Source organism: Callorhinus ursinus, unplaced genomic scaffold, assembly GCF_003265705.2.
Source record: "Callorhinus ursinus isolate GAN/ISIS: 27379988/994484 unplaced genomic scaffold, GSC_fseal_2.0 scaffold1, whole genome shotgun sequence".
NCBI classification, from domain to species: Eukaryota; Metazoa; Chordata; class Mammalia; order Carnivora; family Otariidae; genus Callorhinus; species Callorhinus ursinus.
In genome coordinates this window covers 126,930,863-126,949,473 of record NW_027397063.1, presented here as the reverse complement: position 1 = coordinate 126,949,473, position 18,611 = coordinate 126,930,863, and the positions used below count along the sequence as shown (strand labels likewise).

Genomic DNA, 18,611 nt, shown 5'->3' with positions numbered 1-18,611 from the left:
GAAAGGAAAGGAAAGGAAAGGAAAGGAAAGGAAAGGAAAGGAAAAAAGAGAAGGGAAAGGAAAAAGAAAGAAAGAAAGGAGAGAGAGGGAGGGAGGGAAAAGAAAGAAAGAAGGAGGAAGGGAGGGAGAGAGACAGAAAGAAAGAAAGAATGAACAAAAGAAAAGAAAAAAGAAGAAAAAGTAAGACATGTAGTTTACTTTTACCATTTTGCACAAGAGGTTATTTGAGAGCTGTTGATTTTTCTTTTCTCTCCTCCTCCCAAAAGGATTCCAGTAACTTAATACTTCAACATAAATGGATGATTGGACATACATGATTGATTCTAGCTCAGGCTATGTTTAGTTTCTTTTAAAGTCAAATTTTTAAGATGCTATCTTCAAATGTGCATAATAAATCATGACCAATTTGAATTAGCTGAAGAGAAAAAAAATGAATTAGCTGAAGAGAATGTAGTCAGTTCTTTTATGAAAAAGAAATCAAAATTTTAGCAATAAAAAATAAATGAAGAGCATATGCTTCTGAGCCAGACTAAGTTCAAATCCTTGTGCTCCACCTGGCCACTCTGGCTTTGGGCAAGTTCCCAAATCTCTCCATACCTCAATTTCTTCTCAAGATGGGGATAAAAATGGTATGCCCCTCTTAGGTTTCTATGAGAATTGAATAATGAATTCACACTTTTTAAATGCTTTAAAAGTGATTCAGTAATCATTAGCTGTAATTGTTATTCATTCATTCGTTTACTGTTTTCTTTTAATAAATATTTGAGTATCTTTCTCATGCCAAGTATAAGTACAAGCATATAGCAATGCATAAAACTGATAAAAGATTTAACTTTATTATTATCATTTCAAGTCATCATGAGATGTCTTCATAAACCATGATGGATATTTATCAGCCTTCTCATCCTCAGTGGTTTAGTATATATAGAACCTTGCACAAAAGAGCTGCTTAATAAATGTTGATGGAATCAAGTTTGAATACGTGAGTCATTGCAACACAGGATAATAAGCACTTAATTTAGAGTTAGGAGATGCATTGTCAAGTCCCAGTTTCTTCCCTAGAGCATTATGTGACCTTGAGAAATTTACCGAAAAAATTAGTCTGAAAACTAAGAAAGCTATATCATGAAACCACTAAGATCTCTTTTGATCATGATTCTACCAGGTAACTGTCAATGATGCACTATTTGTTGACTGGTTATAGTTCTGTTTTTCTTAAATTTAATGAACTTTTCATTTTAGAATAGTTTTAGATTTACAGAAAAGGTGCAAGAATATTACAGAGGGTACCTGTATAACCTGCATCCAGTTTGCCCTTACTGTTAACATCTTACGGGGTCATAGTGCATTTGTCGAAACTAATGAACCAATAGTGATACATTATTATTAACTAAAGTCCATGTTTTATTCCAATTTCCTAAGTTTTTACCTAATGTCCTTTTTTTTTTTTTTGCTCCAAAATCCCAACCTGGCTACCACATTATATATAGTCATCACATCATGTCCCCTTAGACTCATCTAGATTTGACAGTTTCTCAGACATTCCTCGTTTTGATGACCTTAACAGTGTTGGGGACTATTGGTCAGGAATTTCATAAAATGTCTTTAAATTTAGGTTTATTGAATGCTTTTCCCATGGTCAGACAGGGGTTGTGAGTTTGGGGGAGGAAATATAGAGGTAATTCGTCTCACATCTTATCAAAGATATATGCTATTAATGTGAACACCCATTGAAGATTCTATTTTTATGGTTGGATAAGAATTATGTATAATTGGTAACTTAATGTATGGTATTAAGGAAAATCTCTTGGCTAGATGTAATTTTCTAGGCAATGTATAACATAGTTGATTCTCTTTAAATACAGCATAATCTTAAAATATACTTGCCTTATTTTTTCCATGAAAAAGTTTCCTCACCACTGATAAATGAAAAGTAACTGAAAAATCCATTGTTATAAATTAATAGTAATCCTACCTATGGATACAAGATTTATATATTAAAGTTAAAGTGAAAAATATAACTGTTTGTATTTCTCTCAAATTAACTGCAAAATTGTGAAAATAACAGATTTGTGCTCAGCTATGAGGTCTAAAGCACCAAAGCAGAAGGGCCAGAAGTTAAGCATTTTGATACTAATTCCCCTAAACCTGTCTCATGCAAAGAACTTGCCTTAAGAAATGTTAATACTTCACTAAGCCCTAGGCATAGAGTATCTGGCTGTTTGTAATCTTCTGGCATCCTTGGTCTAAATGTACATTATCCTCTGAGGTTAGAAAAAATACTAATGTAGCTGTCACAGGGATTACAAGATCCATGGTTTTGTTTATTCTATATTTTTCTTATGAATTTCACTATAAATAGGGAAGTTGGTTTAGGGTTACTATGATCTATGCTATGCACAGTTTTCAGATCAAGACATAAGATAAACATAGTCAATCCAGAGGAAAAGTTGTTAGAAGTAGGGTTTTACTTGGGATATCCTTACTTGGATTTAAATGAAATAAATAGCCAGAGTATCACACTGGCTCCAGCATGTAGCCACACAAAGTTTAAATATACCTATATTTACGGTTGTCACGCCACAAGGAGCTGATTGTAAGACCAATTTAGTAGTTTTAGCCTACTGCTGTTTGTCACCTTACTTTGTGACCTTACCATGTGTCACAGTCATGGCCAAGAATATCATCCACAACCTTTTTATTTTAAATCCCTGATTTTTTCAATCTATAAAACACTTTGCCCTGACTCACTGTATTCTATTTCTGTGACTTTGGGAAATGTCCTTAATTTTTGGAATTTCCTCACTTGTACAAGTTTGTGTGAAGGTTAAATGAAATTATGTATATAAAACACTTAGCAAATTAACTGGGCATTTGTTATTTATTCATAGACACATATGCATATGCTTTCAATCATTTCTGGTTTGTTGGGAGCAATGAATAGCTACTAGACTATCTTACAGTCTATGATGCCATATCTAGGTTCTCAGAAATATTTTCTAGCTATTACCTGGTATTTTAACATTGGCACTTCAAGAGATAAGTAAAAATTAAACAGGAAATGAACCTGTCAATGTTCAAGGGAATAAATGTATTCTGGTGGCAGAACTTGGCATTAGAGTAATTTTATTTATTTTTCTCTAGTCATGAAAAACTGATAAGCAGTATGACTCTTTTTACATGTTTGAAGGATATTCTTCAAAACACTAAAGTAGGCTTACTCGAGGATCTTAGCAGTTAAATAAGTGATTAAACATGTATGAAGCGTCAGGCAAAGGAGGTAAGATCCAGATAAATCGTTTTATACAACAGCCCTCAACAAGAGCCCATTTCTCTTCTTATTGACTAGTGTTTCTGATGCCATATTTGGGAACGAAGCCATAACCAATCTCATCTAAACTCCCACGTCTATATCTGGATCAAAGGAGATGTCCAAGTTAAAGGGCATCCTGTAACTGCAATCAACTCTTGATAATGTAATCTAATAAGAAGTAAGCATTTATGAGGACAACACTTCATTGCAGGCAGACCACTGTCCCTTATAACCACTGCCTAATTCACTTATTATGAACTTTTCAGTGTGGCTTTAATGACCATGGCAGCATCTGGAATGAAAAACAGTTCCAGGAGCAGGCGTGGCTAGAGAGACAGCCTGGGAATATTTTGAATAGGAGGTTAAGAACCAGCCAGCTGGGAGGCCGAGTAAGTAGTAGAAAAGTAGAAAGGATAGGAGCATTAGAGCTCCCTTGCAGTTTGTTATTGGATATGGCAAACATTGCTAATGGTAATTGGTAATTGTCATCTTTGGAATGGGAGCTGTGTATACCCAAGTGAAGTCAGGATAAAGGACTTTTGCTTTAGAAGTTGACCTCTCCAGATTTAGAATCAGACTTCAGAGCCAGAAGGGTTGTAGGGTTCCAGTACATCAACACTTTCATGGTCATCAGACTCTTAAAACGATGATGTGACCTTAACATGGTGTGACCAGACTGTGAGTTTCTTGTAGAGTGACCACTGATGTTTGAATACTGTGTAACAAACTCTCTGAACACAGCCTGGTACAGAGCATACATTTAATAAATATGCCAGGCCAGAGTTTTTGTACCTGGCATTGAATATACAACTCTTTGTAAATAGGACAATGATTTTCTAAATTGTTGATCCTGAACAAACCAGTATGTCATCAGGGTTCCATTTTTTTTTCTTTCTTTCTTTCTTTCTTTTTTTTTTTTTTGCACAAGTCTATAGAAAAGGATCAGTACTTATATTTTAATTAAAGAAATAAATGTAGAGGTAAAATAGAAAGACAAGTAATAAATAAAAATATCTTAAAAGTGTTTATCCTCTATTTTTTAAAGCCATCTGTGTAGAAATAGATGCATACAATGTACAATGCATTGTAAAGACTATTTTACTAAGGCCACATGTTAACAAGAAAAATCTGTTGGTATGTTTATTTGCCCCGCAGAAAAAAAATGTGAGTGTATTTGGGTGTATTTTTCAGAATCATCTGCATGGTTTATATCAATATAGGCAACTACATGTGGCCATCTATGCAAATTTCTTCATGAGATGATTGACTCGTCGACAAGCAGTAATTGCTGGCTATCTTATCATTATTAGCAGAATGTAATATTAGTGATACATTTCCAAGTAGGGAAAGGTAATACCAGTATTTTTCTCTTTTTCCCTGTGCTATTTTGAATGCAGACAGTACCACAGGGACACCAGCAATATCAACGACCACTGTGGAAATTCGCAAAAGCAGTGTTATGACAACTGAGATCACCTCCAAAGTGGAAAAAAGCCCCACGACAGCCACTGGCAATAGCTCATGTCCTTCCACGGAGACTGAGGAAGAAAAGGCAAAACGGCTTCTTTACTGTTCGCTATGCAAGGTTGCTGTCAACTCCGCCTCGCAGCTGGAGGCGCACAACAGTGGTGAGATGCAGTGATTTCTTTTCTGTCTCAACAGCTCTGCAATTATCTTCCTCTGAATGGATTGTATCTTTTGCAGCAGGGGACAAAGGGGTGGTGGAAAACTGGCAATTATTACATGGAAGTCATTAACCATTAAAAAATAAAAATGACATGCGAAGTGTCATTTACACGAGACCTTGCAGGGCTCCTGCACCTTGATGTGCTTGTGTTTGTGTTTATGGATGTGTGTCTGTGTGTGTGCGTGCACAGATGTTATTAAACATTAGGAGATAAAGTAAAATATAATTCTAAAGTATAAGCTTTGCATTTATTTGATTTCAAAACTGCTATGTACTCCCACACACTGGCTTCTAAATGAAGTTTTTTGAAGTTTTTTCAATGATATAGTTGCAAAATCTGGTTCCATAATTCCATGAGCTTTTAGCTAAAACCTCTCCATTATGGTTTTTATGGCAAAATGATGCCAATTGGGCTAATTCTATATCACCTGGGCAATTAAACGGAAAGTGCTTATTATGGGCAACCACTGAGGTATGTTCTCTACATGTAATATTTCATTTATTCTTTGTGACAACCTAAAGATACTATTCTTGCTGTTCGATTGAGGCTCAGGCAAGGCACATGACCAACCAAGTGGCTGAGCCATGATTTAAACTTAGGTCTTTCTAACTTAAACACTAAACTTGAACATATCTTAACAGAATATACCGATAAGCCAGGATGAAATGCTTCCCCAATGTATTTCAGTTCTATCCATCTACTGTATATCTGTATGTATAGAAAGATATTACATAGATATTATATACCTATACCTATCTATCTAGATACGTAGATACAAAAAGAGAGTCTAAATCTATATATCAATATCTATATTATCTATCAATAAAATCTAGATTATATCGATATATTGATATAAATAATTGTATATATATCCTGCCTGAGATTTTAGCCAGCCCTTTGGCCCTAGATTAGATTTCCTTTAAAAGGCCTAGTTCGTTGCCAGGACCCTGTCAGCAATTACAATAGGAACAGAATCATTTGTAAATCATACCCTGGGTTAATATTGCAGCTTTATGTCGGCTGTCACTGGCCAATCACTGTGCTGCACGGTAATGTTCAAGTATTGACTTCAGTATTCTAAGGGAATAGTTGCAGATGGAGAGCAATTCCTTCAGCACATATCTCCCCCCCAGCACCCGCCCCGCGCATGCAACATTAGTTGTGCCATCTGGGAGTTCATGAGTTCAGAGGCTGAGAAATACAGAAAAAGATCTGGCCCCAAGTCAGAATCTATACTGTGCAGACGTGCCTCATGTTTTACTCATGCAATTACATTATTCAGGGATGCCAGATAATTGTAGAGCAAAAACATCATTGAAAGTCCATTTATTTCTCAAGAATTCTTGATCATTCTGCAGACTGAGAGAGAAACACATTCATTTTGAGGAGGGATCAGCTTTGACAGATAAAGCATACCTTTGAGGCTGGAGTTAATTTATCAAGAATTTAGATGTCCTTCCTGAATTCTTGTCAGAAACATCGGATTAAGAAGCAAAGAATAATTACTTATTTCATTATGTTGTATCAGGTCAACATTTTTCATATTCCAATTCTACAATCCTCATCTCTGCTTTGTGTGTCAGAAATGCCCACAAAGCTTTAAAAGCATATTCACCCATGTCACTTTATATATATATATATATATATATATATAAATTTTAAATATATAAATATATAAATTTTAAATATTTTAAGAAATAAATATAGAAGGAAAATAGAAAGACAAGTAATAAAGAAAAAGAAAAATATCTTAAAAGTGTTTATCCTCTATTTTTTAAAAAGCCATCTGTGTAGAAAGTAATTGGCATATTTATATATTTTTATATATATATATATATATATATATATATGTGTGTATTTCCTATATTCAGGGATTCTGATTTATTATACATCCAGGCCTAGAAGCTATAGGAAAGCTAAGAAAAGCTTTCCCAAAGCTTTTCTTTGGGAAAAGAAAAGAAGCAAAAACAAAAAAACTCAAAAGTACTGTGCAGGCAGAGCTGAGTACTATTCTAACCATCTTATCTGGGAGTTTAAGGTGGCAAATGCAGTGAAACCTTACAGGAATCGTTTTATAGGGGTGTCCCCTCCAAACCTTCAGCCTGCTCAGGGGACTATAGCCCCCTTCTGTCTAAGCTTGGTTTCTTTATTCCTGCATTTCCCTTCCTGCATCAGAGATCTTTTTCCAGGGTCCAGGCCCGGTGCTTATTTTAGGCCTCCCCGGAACTTGCACTAGCCAATTGGGCCAGAACTGGAGGTGGCAAAGGAAGAAGTGAAGCTACACAAGTAAATTCTCTTTAACCCCCTCTGTGTGCCATTTTTGATCTGCAGATTCAGCTCTCTTCTTTGTAACTGAAGCCCCAGTGGGAGGCGTGTTGTGTCTGGGACGTCCGCAACGTGTGGAAGGCGAATGCAGTCGTTCCCATATTCAAACAATTGCCCCTTGTGCACTGGTTCCTGCATCATTCCCTTAGGATCCCATATGGGGAAACCCAGGGGAGGGGGGTGTAAAGGAGAGAGGATCTCTGTAGGCTCACTTGCCCATCACGGAAAGAATAGCTGCTGTAGGATTCATCGTAGGATTCATCATAGGATTAGTATGGTGTGTTGTAGTTTGGGTTCCATTAGAAGCAGACTCTGGGACCAGGATTTGAGAGCAAATGGCTTTTAGGGGAGGCCAGGGGCACAGGTAAGGAAGTGGGAAGAGGGAACAGAGAAGGGAAGCAGCCAGTGCCGTGTGCATCACTCGGCAGTTACCAACGTGGGCAACTGGAACTTGCCAAACAAAGCCGTGACCCTGGCTCACACTGCGTTTCACTGTTTTAAACATAAAAAGGTCCAGTGGTCAGATAGGATGACAGAATTGAGTTAGCTCAAATTCTGTGCCTTCATCTTTACAATCATGGTGCTATCATCTCATTGATCATTTATGATCTACTGTTTACATTAAAAATACAGAGTACCGCAGCGGTTAAATGCACGAACTGCAGCCTTTGTGAGCTTGAATGATTTCAAACTGTTATGGACTTGCTAATGAAACAAGAGCCTATAGCTGAATTCCTGTGTGTCTGTGGCCCACGGTATAATGGAGAGGTCTGCAAATTAATTTCCATGTAGCATATGATGTTTAGTATAAAATAAGTTAGACAATGGGCTAATTTAATATATGCTAAAATCTCAATAGTAAAAACAGAATATAGACAAATCGTGTTCTAGGAAGCAGTCCTTTATCACGGACATTAGTTAGCATTGCCAGTTCATGATGCTAGTGGAAAGACAACTGTTTTAGTCCACTTAATTATTTTCTAATTCTCTGTAATGGACCCCCTGTTACCTGCACCCAAAGCAGACCACAATCACTGCCTGAGTGCTCCACTCCCCCCATACTCACCCCCACCTCTCCAATATCACTAGCAGAGTGCTTTCTTTCAGAGCTAGATAGTAGGAAGCCACTGTGAAGATTGGGCCTTTTTTCAGGGAACCAGGTTTGAAGGCTGATTTTGTTCAGAGGCAACCAGGCTATAGGGTGGGGAGATGTGTCTTTTGCATCTAAATTGTGGTTCTATGTATTTCTCTCTTTTTTTTTTTTCCCTTTCAGAAACACCTTCTATGCATGGAATAAGGCCTGTAGCTCTGAATGTAGACTTGTGCATTTATGGTTTTTCTTTTAATCTTAAAAAAATATATTCTTAATCATAAACTGATTTTGACTATAGCTTCCATCAAACACCACCTCTTCTTCTATGTTACAATGAAACAGGCTAGAAGTGATCAGACGATTTTTACCTCAGATCCGCAAATAACAATTCTATGTGAACCTGGGCAAGTCGACTGTCCTCTTTGGACTTCGCTGTCTCTCTCTCTCTCTCTCAGTCTCTCTCTAATGGAGCTAAGAGGCCATATGGCACCTTGTAAGGTTGAATTATTATGTCATGATTATTAGTATGACCACAGTTGCTGCTAACTTTATTTGGGGATTGGTTGCGTTATTTCATTTGCTTTCTCTTTTTATTTTTCACTAAAGTTGCGGTTAGTGGATTTATATTCCATAACATTGGAATGCAGGATTTAAATATGAGCATTCCTGCTTTGCATTTTTTCTTTTTTAGAATTTGAGAGAAGTAGTTCTAAGCTTACTAGCATGATTCACAAAACAGTCTAAGAATGTTTAAAACAACTTAAGAGGACATATTCTTTTCAAAAGATCTGTAAGTCTCCTTTTAGTTGTATGTTATAGACACAGATAATACTAAAAAATGTTTTGTCTTTTTCTTCAAAGAAATCTCCCCAAAACATTCTATTAAGTAATAATTTGCTTAGCTGATTTTGATGGTTTTCTCTATATAATTAAAAAAAAAAACCTTTGAAATGTTTTATAGTTAATGCTTATAACAAATTTGGGTAAATTTTTCTGGCAATAACTTGAAGTGGTAACATTTGATCATTTTCACTAGGCTCATTCAAGCTTTCTATCCCTAGACAGAGCTTATTCTATCCCTCACTAAGTTTTAATATACAGAAAAGGCAGTTATCAAAGGATAGATTTTACTAACTTCTAAAGTATTTAGAGATTTCCAAATTTTTGCTTAAACAAGATCAGCACTGTTAAGAAAAAGAGAATTGACTAAAATTTATTGAGAGCACATGGAAGTGCCAAAAGTAATCCTTAAAACAATAAATGCATTTAATGCAACACTTCAGTAGAGCAGATAATTTCATTTTTCATGAAAAACTGAGGACACTGAGGCACAAAGAAATGTACACAGCTAATGGAGGCAATCTCTGACTCCTACCACTCCTGAGTCTGAGCTCACAATGCTCTTTACAAATATCTGTTCATTGCTCTTTATTAATATCTAATACTTGAGCTGTATCTACTGTGTGTCAGGCGCTGAGAATACAGTATGAGCAAAACCCAGGAGTTACCTTCAAGAAGCCCAGGTCTAATCCATGTTTCTGTGTTCAGGAAGAGAATTAGGTAAAACTTGTTTCATCCAGACATCTGTTTCACATTTCAAGTGAAAAATTCATTTAAGCAAGTCAGCTGTGGTCAGTGTTCATGGCCTTATTATTATTAAGGTCCAAAGATTATCTGCCACTCCTATTTGGCATCTTCTAGGGTAACGGTAAGCTTCTCAATTACAAAAGATATTAACCAGGGTGGATCAAGAGTCCCTCCAGAAAGTCAGAATAAGTGTCATTCTCCTAATGACTACTTCTTAAGCATTGATAAGCCAAACCAGCCCAGAAATTCTCAGTTTGACTGAAGAAGTTGCATGGAAAAGAAATATTTTGATAAAATCACCTGTTGGGATAAAGAAGGTTGGACAACCATCTGGACACATACACGCGGCATGCACACACACGTACACAGTGACACAAAGTGTATATGTATATATATATGTATATATATATATATAAAGTGTATGTATGTGTATATATATATATATATATATATATATATATATATACACACAAAGTGTATGTGTGTGTGTGTGTGTATATATATATATACACACACACACACATAAATAGATCTTGCTCCCTAGAGAATTGTTTTGCCCTACACTGGCTTACACCATCTGCAGGTTAAAAAGTGTTTGTGTCTATTTTGCAAGGTGGGTGGGCTTGCAAACTGCAAGAAAAAAGCAGACTGCAGGGAGGCCTCCCCACCAGCACCACAGAGCAGTTAGCTAAGGCTCCACATTTCAAGTCCTCCAGTCTACTTACAAGGTGTTGACCTTTTTCTCTTTCCTTAATATGTTGGGATATGAGCATTTTCATAGCTGTGCATAAGAATATGACCTTCAAAGTGGAGAGTCTATGTTGTAGGAATATACATTTTTTAATATTGGATTCAGTAAAGTTGCAATCATTCTGAAAGAGACGTGCCAGTAAACCTGTTCCGTGTATTCATCACCTCTTGTTTAAGGCGATGGTGATTGGCACTGACCTAGTGTGCCCCTCAATGTGTTTTCCTCATTCATAGTCAATGATTCTGGGAGGCCGGTCCAGGAATCCGAAGTTGAGAATCTCATTTTTTATGCTTCCAGCGCTGATAACAATCTAATAAATGCAAGTAGGAAAGAGAAACTACTAAAAAGGATTTAAGCAACTGGAATGGCAGAAAGTACATAAATGATGACAAGAGAAAAGTTCATAGCAAAACCATATGGCGAAGTGAGAAAAATAAAGAATAGTTATCAATGCTAAGAAAAAAAATTGTGAACAAAACTTTAAGAGAAAACTCCCATTCATGAACTCTAGTAGTTAAAAAAAATTTAAAAAAAAACAAGTGTTAATAACTGGAGTTACACTAGGTTTTGAGTGAGAGTCCAGAGATGTTACTGGCTTATTAAAAAGAAGTATTTGTGTATAGTGTCTCTGCTTGGCCTTTCACTGCTCATCTTCTTGGTCATTTGTTTTTTTTATTTGAAATGACATGACCAATCAGTGTGACCTTTACTATCCTAATAGGGCTTTTTTTTTTTTTTCCAGGCATCAAGATCTTTATATTCTTGCTCTTCCTTTTTGAACCTAAAAGACATAGCCAAGAAAGCTTGTTTGTATTCTGTTTAGAAAGTGGGTCTTTAATTAGTGCCACTTCTGTAAACACACCATGTTTAAACTGATTACATTTGTTACACATCACCTCCAACTATACCTTTAGCAACTAAATCACTCTTCCTCATCTGCTATCATTTATGTCTTATTAGCATCAAGAGGAAATGAAACGAAGTCACACCCATTTAATTTCATCTCGGGACTCTGGAGTGTAGGTGTTCTACTAATGGTGCCGGTTTGTTATGTGGGACATTGTAAAAACATGAGTAGTTAAGTAATGTTATGTAAAGTGGTCAGAGCACCTTGTCTTCTAAGTTAAGCATATTTCAGTCATAATCCCTGGAAGAACTGCTCTAAAACTAGACATCTCATTTTGTTACTGTATCATTTCTTAAAGGCATATACTATCTAAGATTTTCTTTCTTTCTTTTTTTTCTAAATCCTCCTGGCAGGTACTAAGCACAAAACCATGCTAGAAGCCCGGAATGGAAGTGGGACTATCAAAGCCTTTCCTAGGGCAGGTGTGAAAGGCAAAGGACCAGTTAATAAGGGAAACACAGGTCTGCAAAACAAAACGTTTCACTGTGAAATCTGTGATGTGCACGTCAACTCGGAAACACAACTTAAACAGGTAGACAGCACATATTCTAGAAATGAAAACAACAGATAGGGGACATCCTGATGAGCAGAATGTGTGTGCTTCCTTTGTTCCCTTTCTCTCCTGTTTTTTTCTCCCACCCATCCACCCATCCATCCACTTAATCTTCTACTCGCTCCCCTTATTTATGCCTATTTTAGTTGCCAAGGAAATAGTAAAATGTAATATTTTCTAAGTCCTTTCAGAAAATGTCTGAAGTGAATTTGTACTATTCTTATTTCTGAAGAGTGGGAGGAAAAGGGGTATTAGGTTTTTTCTCTACCAGGTTTCCCACTCAAAAGTGTTGATTTTCTTTAAAGGTCAAATTGCAACGTTCCATTTTTACTTGTTTAGATATTTACATGTTACAACTAATTTTATACTGTTCTATTCTTTTATTTTATGTACTTTATTACATGGTGTTGTACTGTATTTCTCTATCCTGCAGCCACCTGCTAAAGGGATGACTAATCCTATTGCATTCACTTTTACTGTGACTAGTCTTCCAAAGAGATTAGTTAGACGTTGCCAATTGAAGGCCCAACCCCCATACTGTGTTGTGTTTTATATGCATATGTGCAATATCGTAGTCATTTTATGCACCTTTGTTATTTATCTTTAGAATTTTAGGGGTTGACATTTGGCTGTACAAATGTGAGGATAAATATTAGTATGGAAATAAATTCATGCCTGCCTGGGCATCTTTGTTTATTTGCACATAAAATTCCTTTAGACATTCCTTTCCTTTGTACATTTTTAAAAAGGAGATCTGTGCAGCGATGAAGAGAAAGGCTGGAGAAAAGAAGAGCCTTCTTTTTGTTAAAAATATACTAAAATGAGTAGCATAAAAAGATATATCCTCAAGCCATCAGAATCCAAGGACAAAAGTGCATGCTCTTTTGTTTTCATCTTTCTGCAACTTGTATAAAATAATTAATATCCTTCCTCAGGTTAAAACAATATTTATGAGGGGGTTTTGGGGATTTTTTTTTTAAAGCTGTCATTTTTAATTGCTTTTAATAGCACATTAGCAGTAGAAGGCACAAAGACAGAGCTGCTGGGAAGCCCCCGAAACCTAAATACAGTCCTTACAACAAACTACAGAAGGCAGCACATCCACTGGGGGTGAGTGTCATCGTTGATTCCCAAACAACAGTGATCTTGAATGTCCCGTTGTCTGCGGAACTTGACTTTGTTGTTGTTGTTGTTGTTGTTAATTACTGAGTGAAATACATGGAAAGAACCTAAGTCATGACAAACAATTGATTGGAAAGTCCAACCCCTACTCCAACAACAGAATTATTAGTTCCATGAGTTGTTTGGGTGGTTTGCCACGTTTAGCCACTGTCCGATAACTGTACCTTTTGGAGTTGGGCTCTGGTTAATGACAGAGCCTGGGGACGGGAGTAAAGCCAAACTCTTGAGTCAGGAAAGTAATCACATGAAATCTGGTCTTGATGTTAGTGGATAATTTTAGGAAAGGGCAGTGAAAAGCAAGTTCTCACATCTCCTTTTTAATATCTTCAAGGGGCAAAGCACCGATGTTGTTGATACCCTCAACAGTTTTGGATTTCGAATAGCACAGTCTCAAGGGCATGGCTGATTTTATTTAATTATTACACCAAGAATAGTATCTAAGGCCTGGGGAAATTCTTCCCGGGAGATGCCCTCTTCCCATTACCCCAAATATACCTTTTAGAATAGTGAACACACTAGTATTAGTGTCCTGACCTGGAATTTTTTTTTTTTTTAGGAATTTAGGGGAAATCTGTGAAACTTGATGATCTCAAGCTAATATTTATGACCATGTGGAGTTTTTCGTTGTTTGTGTGTGTGTGTGTGTGTTTCGCTTTTGTTTTTGTTTTCCTGGTTGAATTGACCATAGCTTTTATCAGGGAGACCCACGCCTCAGTGAAAAGTTAAGAACAACTGATCTATAGTATGTGCTGAATTGTGCATTTTGAAATCTGTTTTCTTCCAAATAGATCTTATTAATAATTGGTGCTATTGTGTGTTGCTGGCACATGAAAATATAGATAAAGGAAAACTTCAATCATCTCTTATGAGACCTCAGTAGGAGTTGACCCAATTAATTTAGTAGCATCATCCATTTTTATGCAAATGAAGTCACTTTACTCTTTTGTACAGAAGCAATTTTAGCTTCATTGAAAGGCTGTGAATTCTGCACAGAGCTGATGTTTCAGCACCACTGGTCCTAACTTTGAGTGCTATTTCTGACCAGCATAGATGCAGCTTTCAACAATCAAGTGAATGGTTCTTAAATAAACAGGGAAGTCAAATTGTGTTAATGTTACCATCCAAAACCTCCTTCCTAGCTCTATGTTACTGTTTCCATAAATGGGAGACATTCTTTCTGTGAGAACAGCCATCTTACTAACGCTACCAGCCAAAGAATGAACTGGTTTTGTAGAGTAGTGTTAAGAGAATGTTATTACCATTTGCACAAAGAGGAAGCAGAACGTGGCAGATCTGGGGGGGAGGTAAGTGTCTTCCTTGAAAGTGGAATTTTGTTATCTTTATTTCTCTTCGTTAATACCTCGCACCTTGCTGTGCTCCCCAGTTTACACACTTGGATAGCCTAATAGTAGTTGACAGCATTAATAAATCTCTCTTTTAAAGTATCTATTCCATGACAGTTAATGTGTGTGTGTGTGTGTAAAGATTCCATACTTTTTTTCCTCAACATGAATACTTTCCTCAGGAGGTATATTTATGAAGAAAAATAAAATAAGGTTGCTGAGTATTTTTCTAGAGGACTTCTCAACATCCTAAGTTGGTCATCTTCAAGTGATCTTCCAGCTCTTTCAAAGGAAAGATGTTCTACACTTTTCATTACTTTTAGTGACACTTCTGTTATTTTTATTGTGTGATTTTTATCTTGGTAGTTGTTTTCTGCTACATTTTAAAGCTGCCCTTCATTTTGGGTTCTAAGGGTAGATGCCCCAACTCCTGTCCTCTGCCCCCTTTTTTTTTCTCTCTCCTTGCAGGTAAAATTAGTATTTTCAAAAGAACCTTCAAAGCCATTGGCTCCACGCATTCTACCAAACCCACTGGCGGCTGCGGCCGCCGCTGCGGCCGTAGCTGTGAACTCCCCCTTCAGTCTCCGAACTGCTCCAGCGGCCACACTGTTCCAGACCTCGGCGCTCCCGCCCGCACTCCTGAGGCCAGCTCCGGGACCTATTCGGACCGCCCACACTCCTGTGCTGTTTGCTCCTTACTGAGTTCCAAATGGGAGTACTTGTACTGCAATAATTTTTCAAAAAACAAAAAACAAAACAAAACAAAAACAAAAAAAACAAAAGAGAACTATGCAGTGTTTATTTATAGTTTAAAGTCTATCTGAAGAGCCAGGACTTTTGATAGTGAATTGAAAAGATTATTTAAAAAAAAAAAAAAAAGGAGGGCGGTCTAGGGGTGGGAAGGGAGGGGGTGGTATTTTCTCCAAATTAAAGCATTCCTCTTGAACACTGATTGTTTTAGAAGTGATCTCCAGCATTGACTTGTAGTGGTATCTAGAACTTCTGAAGCCTTTGTGACTGTGCTTTTGGGCACCTGTTTCCCTCTGCATTGTCTTTCCCGCTTTATGAAACAACTATACATTGTAAGGGCATTAACTGGTTCCAATGTGTATATATAATAATTTACGCTGTAGATTAAGATAATATGAAAAAAGAAAAAAACAAAAAGAAAAAAAAAAGACAACAACAAAAGCAACACTGTGAATAGTAGTACCCGTGCTGGTCCTCTTGCTATGACAGCAATTACTGGGTATTTATCCCAACAAAAGTAGATACAGTAGATGTCTTGTAAAACAATAGTGCTGTGTCTCAATCTACGCCACTAGGTTTTAAAGAATTGCAAAAGGTAGAATGAACAACTATTTCATGCCAGTAAGCAGTCAAACAATACGGAAATGCCAGAGGGTTTTGTCGAGGTCTTCCTGGTCCACATTCTGCCCCTCCTATCCAGCTTGTAGATGACTTGAGATTGAGGACAAGCGTGCAGGGCTCAGCATAGAGGTGGGGGAGATAATAATAATAAAAGTAATTTCTTACAAAGCACTATTTCCCCACCCTGAAGCGGTATTGCTGGAAAGAGACAAGGCTTTGTACTGAAACTATATCCGAAAACAGGTAAAGCCATGCATCATGGGTTTTTTAGAAACAATCAGTACACCTGTTCTGTTTCATGGATAAGGAGTGATCATTACCTAAGATGATAATGCAAAGTAAAGATCATGTTAGTACACACCCAAGCACACACACACAATACTAGAGAATATTGCATCTCTGCAACATCCCCTTTATATCCTCCCAGTAAGGTTGTCTCTTAGGCAAAGGTTCCTGCTTTGAACATGATGATAGATGTTAGCTATTGTTGTGGGCTTTCTCTTGTTGTTTTAGATTTCCTACTGACATGATATAAACAATTAATATATATTTACATGTTAGTAAAACAAGAAAAATGAACCTGAGGTGATTGCAGACCAAGGATATAGTGTTGAAAAAATTCTGGTAAGATGCACTTAACCATCATTTCTCTAGTGGAGTTATGAAATACTGGCAGCCTTTGATATTCACCAGAAGGCTGAAAGGAGTTGATGTTTTACCTTTAAAACAAGATTTATCAGGGGTATATATAAATATATGTATATTGTATATATGTTAGAAAGATTAAGAGAATAACTTATAAAAAGAAAATCTATATAAAATAATTATATAACCATCCCATGTTACATGTTATCATTAAGTTGGTAACAAATGGCATAAAAATAGCTGTGCCTTTAATTTGTGATAAAGGCTATTTGCTTTTTCCCATAGAAAGCTAACGTATACCTATCACTATGATGGGATTCGATGCAGCCAGTCTGTTGCATTAATAAGAACAAGGAGACTCAAACTTAGAACAATGATAAAACATGTACAAATCAACCCTACATGATTTAGATTTAGAGAAAAAAAATATTTTTGAAAAGGTTTTGTAAAGACTATTTAAATCTATAGGGAAGGGCTGGGTACGGCCTTCCTGAAACTGCTCTTAACTAGACTGTAGTAACCTTTTTGAGAGGTAAAAAGATTCAAGATGAAACCATTTGAGAGATAGGTATTTAGCATTTGTCATTTTATATTTAATAAACACCCATAGCGTGCTTGGTGCTCAACATTGAACATGGTCTTTGGAGTTCTTCTCCACCATCTAGCTATATAGACATTTGTCATATAAACATATCTTTAAAGCAGTTGGCTTTACTTAATTTTTGTTAAACAAACCACAAAATAAGAAGAAGGAAGGAAAAAAAAGGAAGAAGGCAGGCAGATAAGAAAAAAGTATTTCATTAGTCTTTGGTAAAAAGAATTTCAAACCACACATCTCTGGTTAAACATGTTGGTTAGTATTAAAAATTTTTTTTGAGAATACCTGGTAATTTCACATTTACCAACACCTCTACTCTCTGGTCTTAGCAAGTGTTTCCTTTTTTTCACTCACAGACCCTACCGGTTCAGCCAGATGGAAAGTTGCTCATGAGTTTGGGGCTCTGTCTATATCCCGTGTGACCAGCTTCTAACGGATTTGAACTTTAGTTGCCTTTTTCCTGCCTTGTCAAATATTTTGATCTTTCACTATAAGTTAGCCTGAATCCTTATCCAACAACCTTTACACCTGATAAAACCTCTTTCTGTTGGAGAACTTCATGTTAATTGATGCAGTCTCACTATTATGTGCTTTTGCTGTTCTTCCCCATTTTCACCCAAGTGAATTCGCCAGTCCACTAGAAGTCAGGGCCTGTGGGATGCAAAGAGTCCTGGATCACAAGGTGTTACTAACTTTAATGATTTGCTGGGAACAAACAAATCAGCCATATCTTCTCCATCAGCCATATGAGAAAACTCAGAAATACCTAAATCCCTTCTGCCTCACTTCGCTATGGAACCATTTTTGTTTAAATGGTCTCTTAAATTGGAGTTGTAACCATCAGTTGTCTTTTACTCACTACCTAATAAAGGATGAAGCCTAACTATAGAACTTACAGTGGCTTTTCTGTGAATTGCTTCCCTCCATTCCACATTATTTATCAACACCAGATCAACATCTATTAGAGTTCAGACTGCTATAAAGCTATATCCTTTTCCTTAGGGAACTTTTTTCATGAATAAAGATCAATAAGTCCGATTGGTCAGCATTGGTGCTCTGAAAATCCCCAAGGGTGGTCCGACTTTATGGTTATATATCCCTTCCCATGCATCACACCCATGGCAAGGAAGTGATAGAGAAAATATCTCTGATTTCATTTGAAACAAATATAAATGCATGGCAGGAACCAAATGCCTCTGGAAAAAGCAATGCTGCACCTCCTCCAGATCAACCAGACAAATGGGAAACAGTCGTT

The 18,611-nt window shown here is 36.7% G+C and overlaps 1 protein-coding gene across 8 annotated transcripts in view; it reads left to right on the top strand.

Moving 5' to 3' along the window:
* ZNF385D (zinc finger protein 385D) overlaps positions 1 to 18,251 on the top strand; it is an 867,637-nt gene extending 849,386 nt beyond the window's left edge. For all 8 annotated transcript variants that reach the window (XM_073900820.1, XM_073900841.1, XM_073900825.1 and 5 more), the window contains 4 exons: positions 4,711 to 4,941; positions 12,018 to 12,196; positions 13,226 to 13,327; positions 15,211 to 18,251. In XM_073900820.1, coding sequence (XP_073756921.1) covers positions 4,711 to 4,941; positions 12,018 to 12,196; positions 13,226 to 13,327; positions 15,211 to 15,444 — 746 coding nt within the window. In that variant the 3' untranslated portion in view covers positions 15,445 to 18,251. The remainder of the gene's footprint in view (positions 1 to 4,710; positions 4,942 to 12,017; positions 12,197 to 13,225; positions 13,328 to 15,210) is intronic.
* Positions 18,252 to 18,611: the final 360 nt, after the last annotated feature.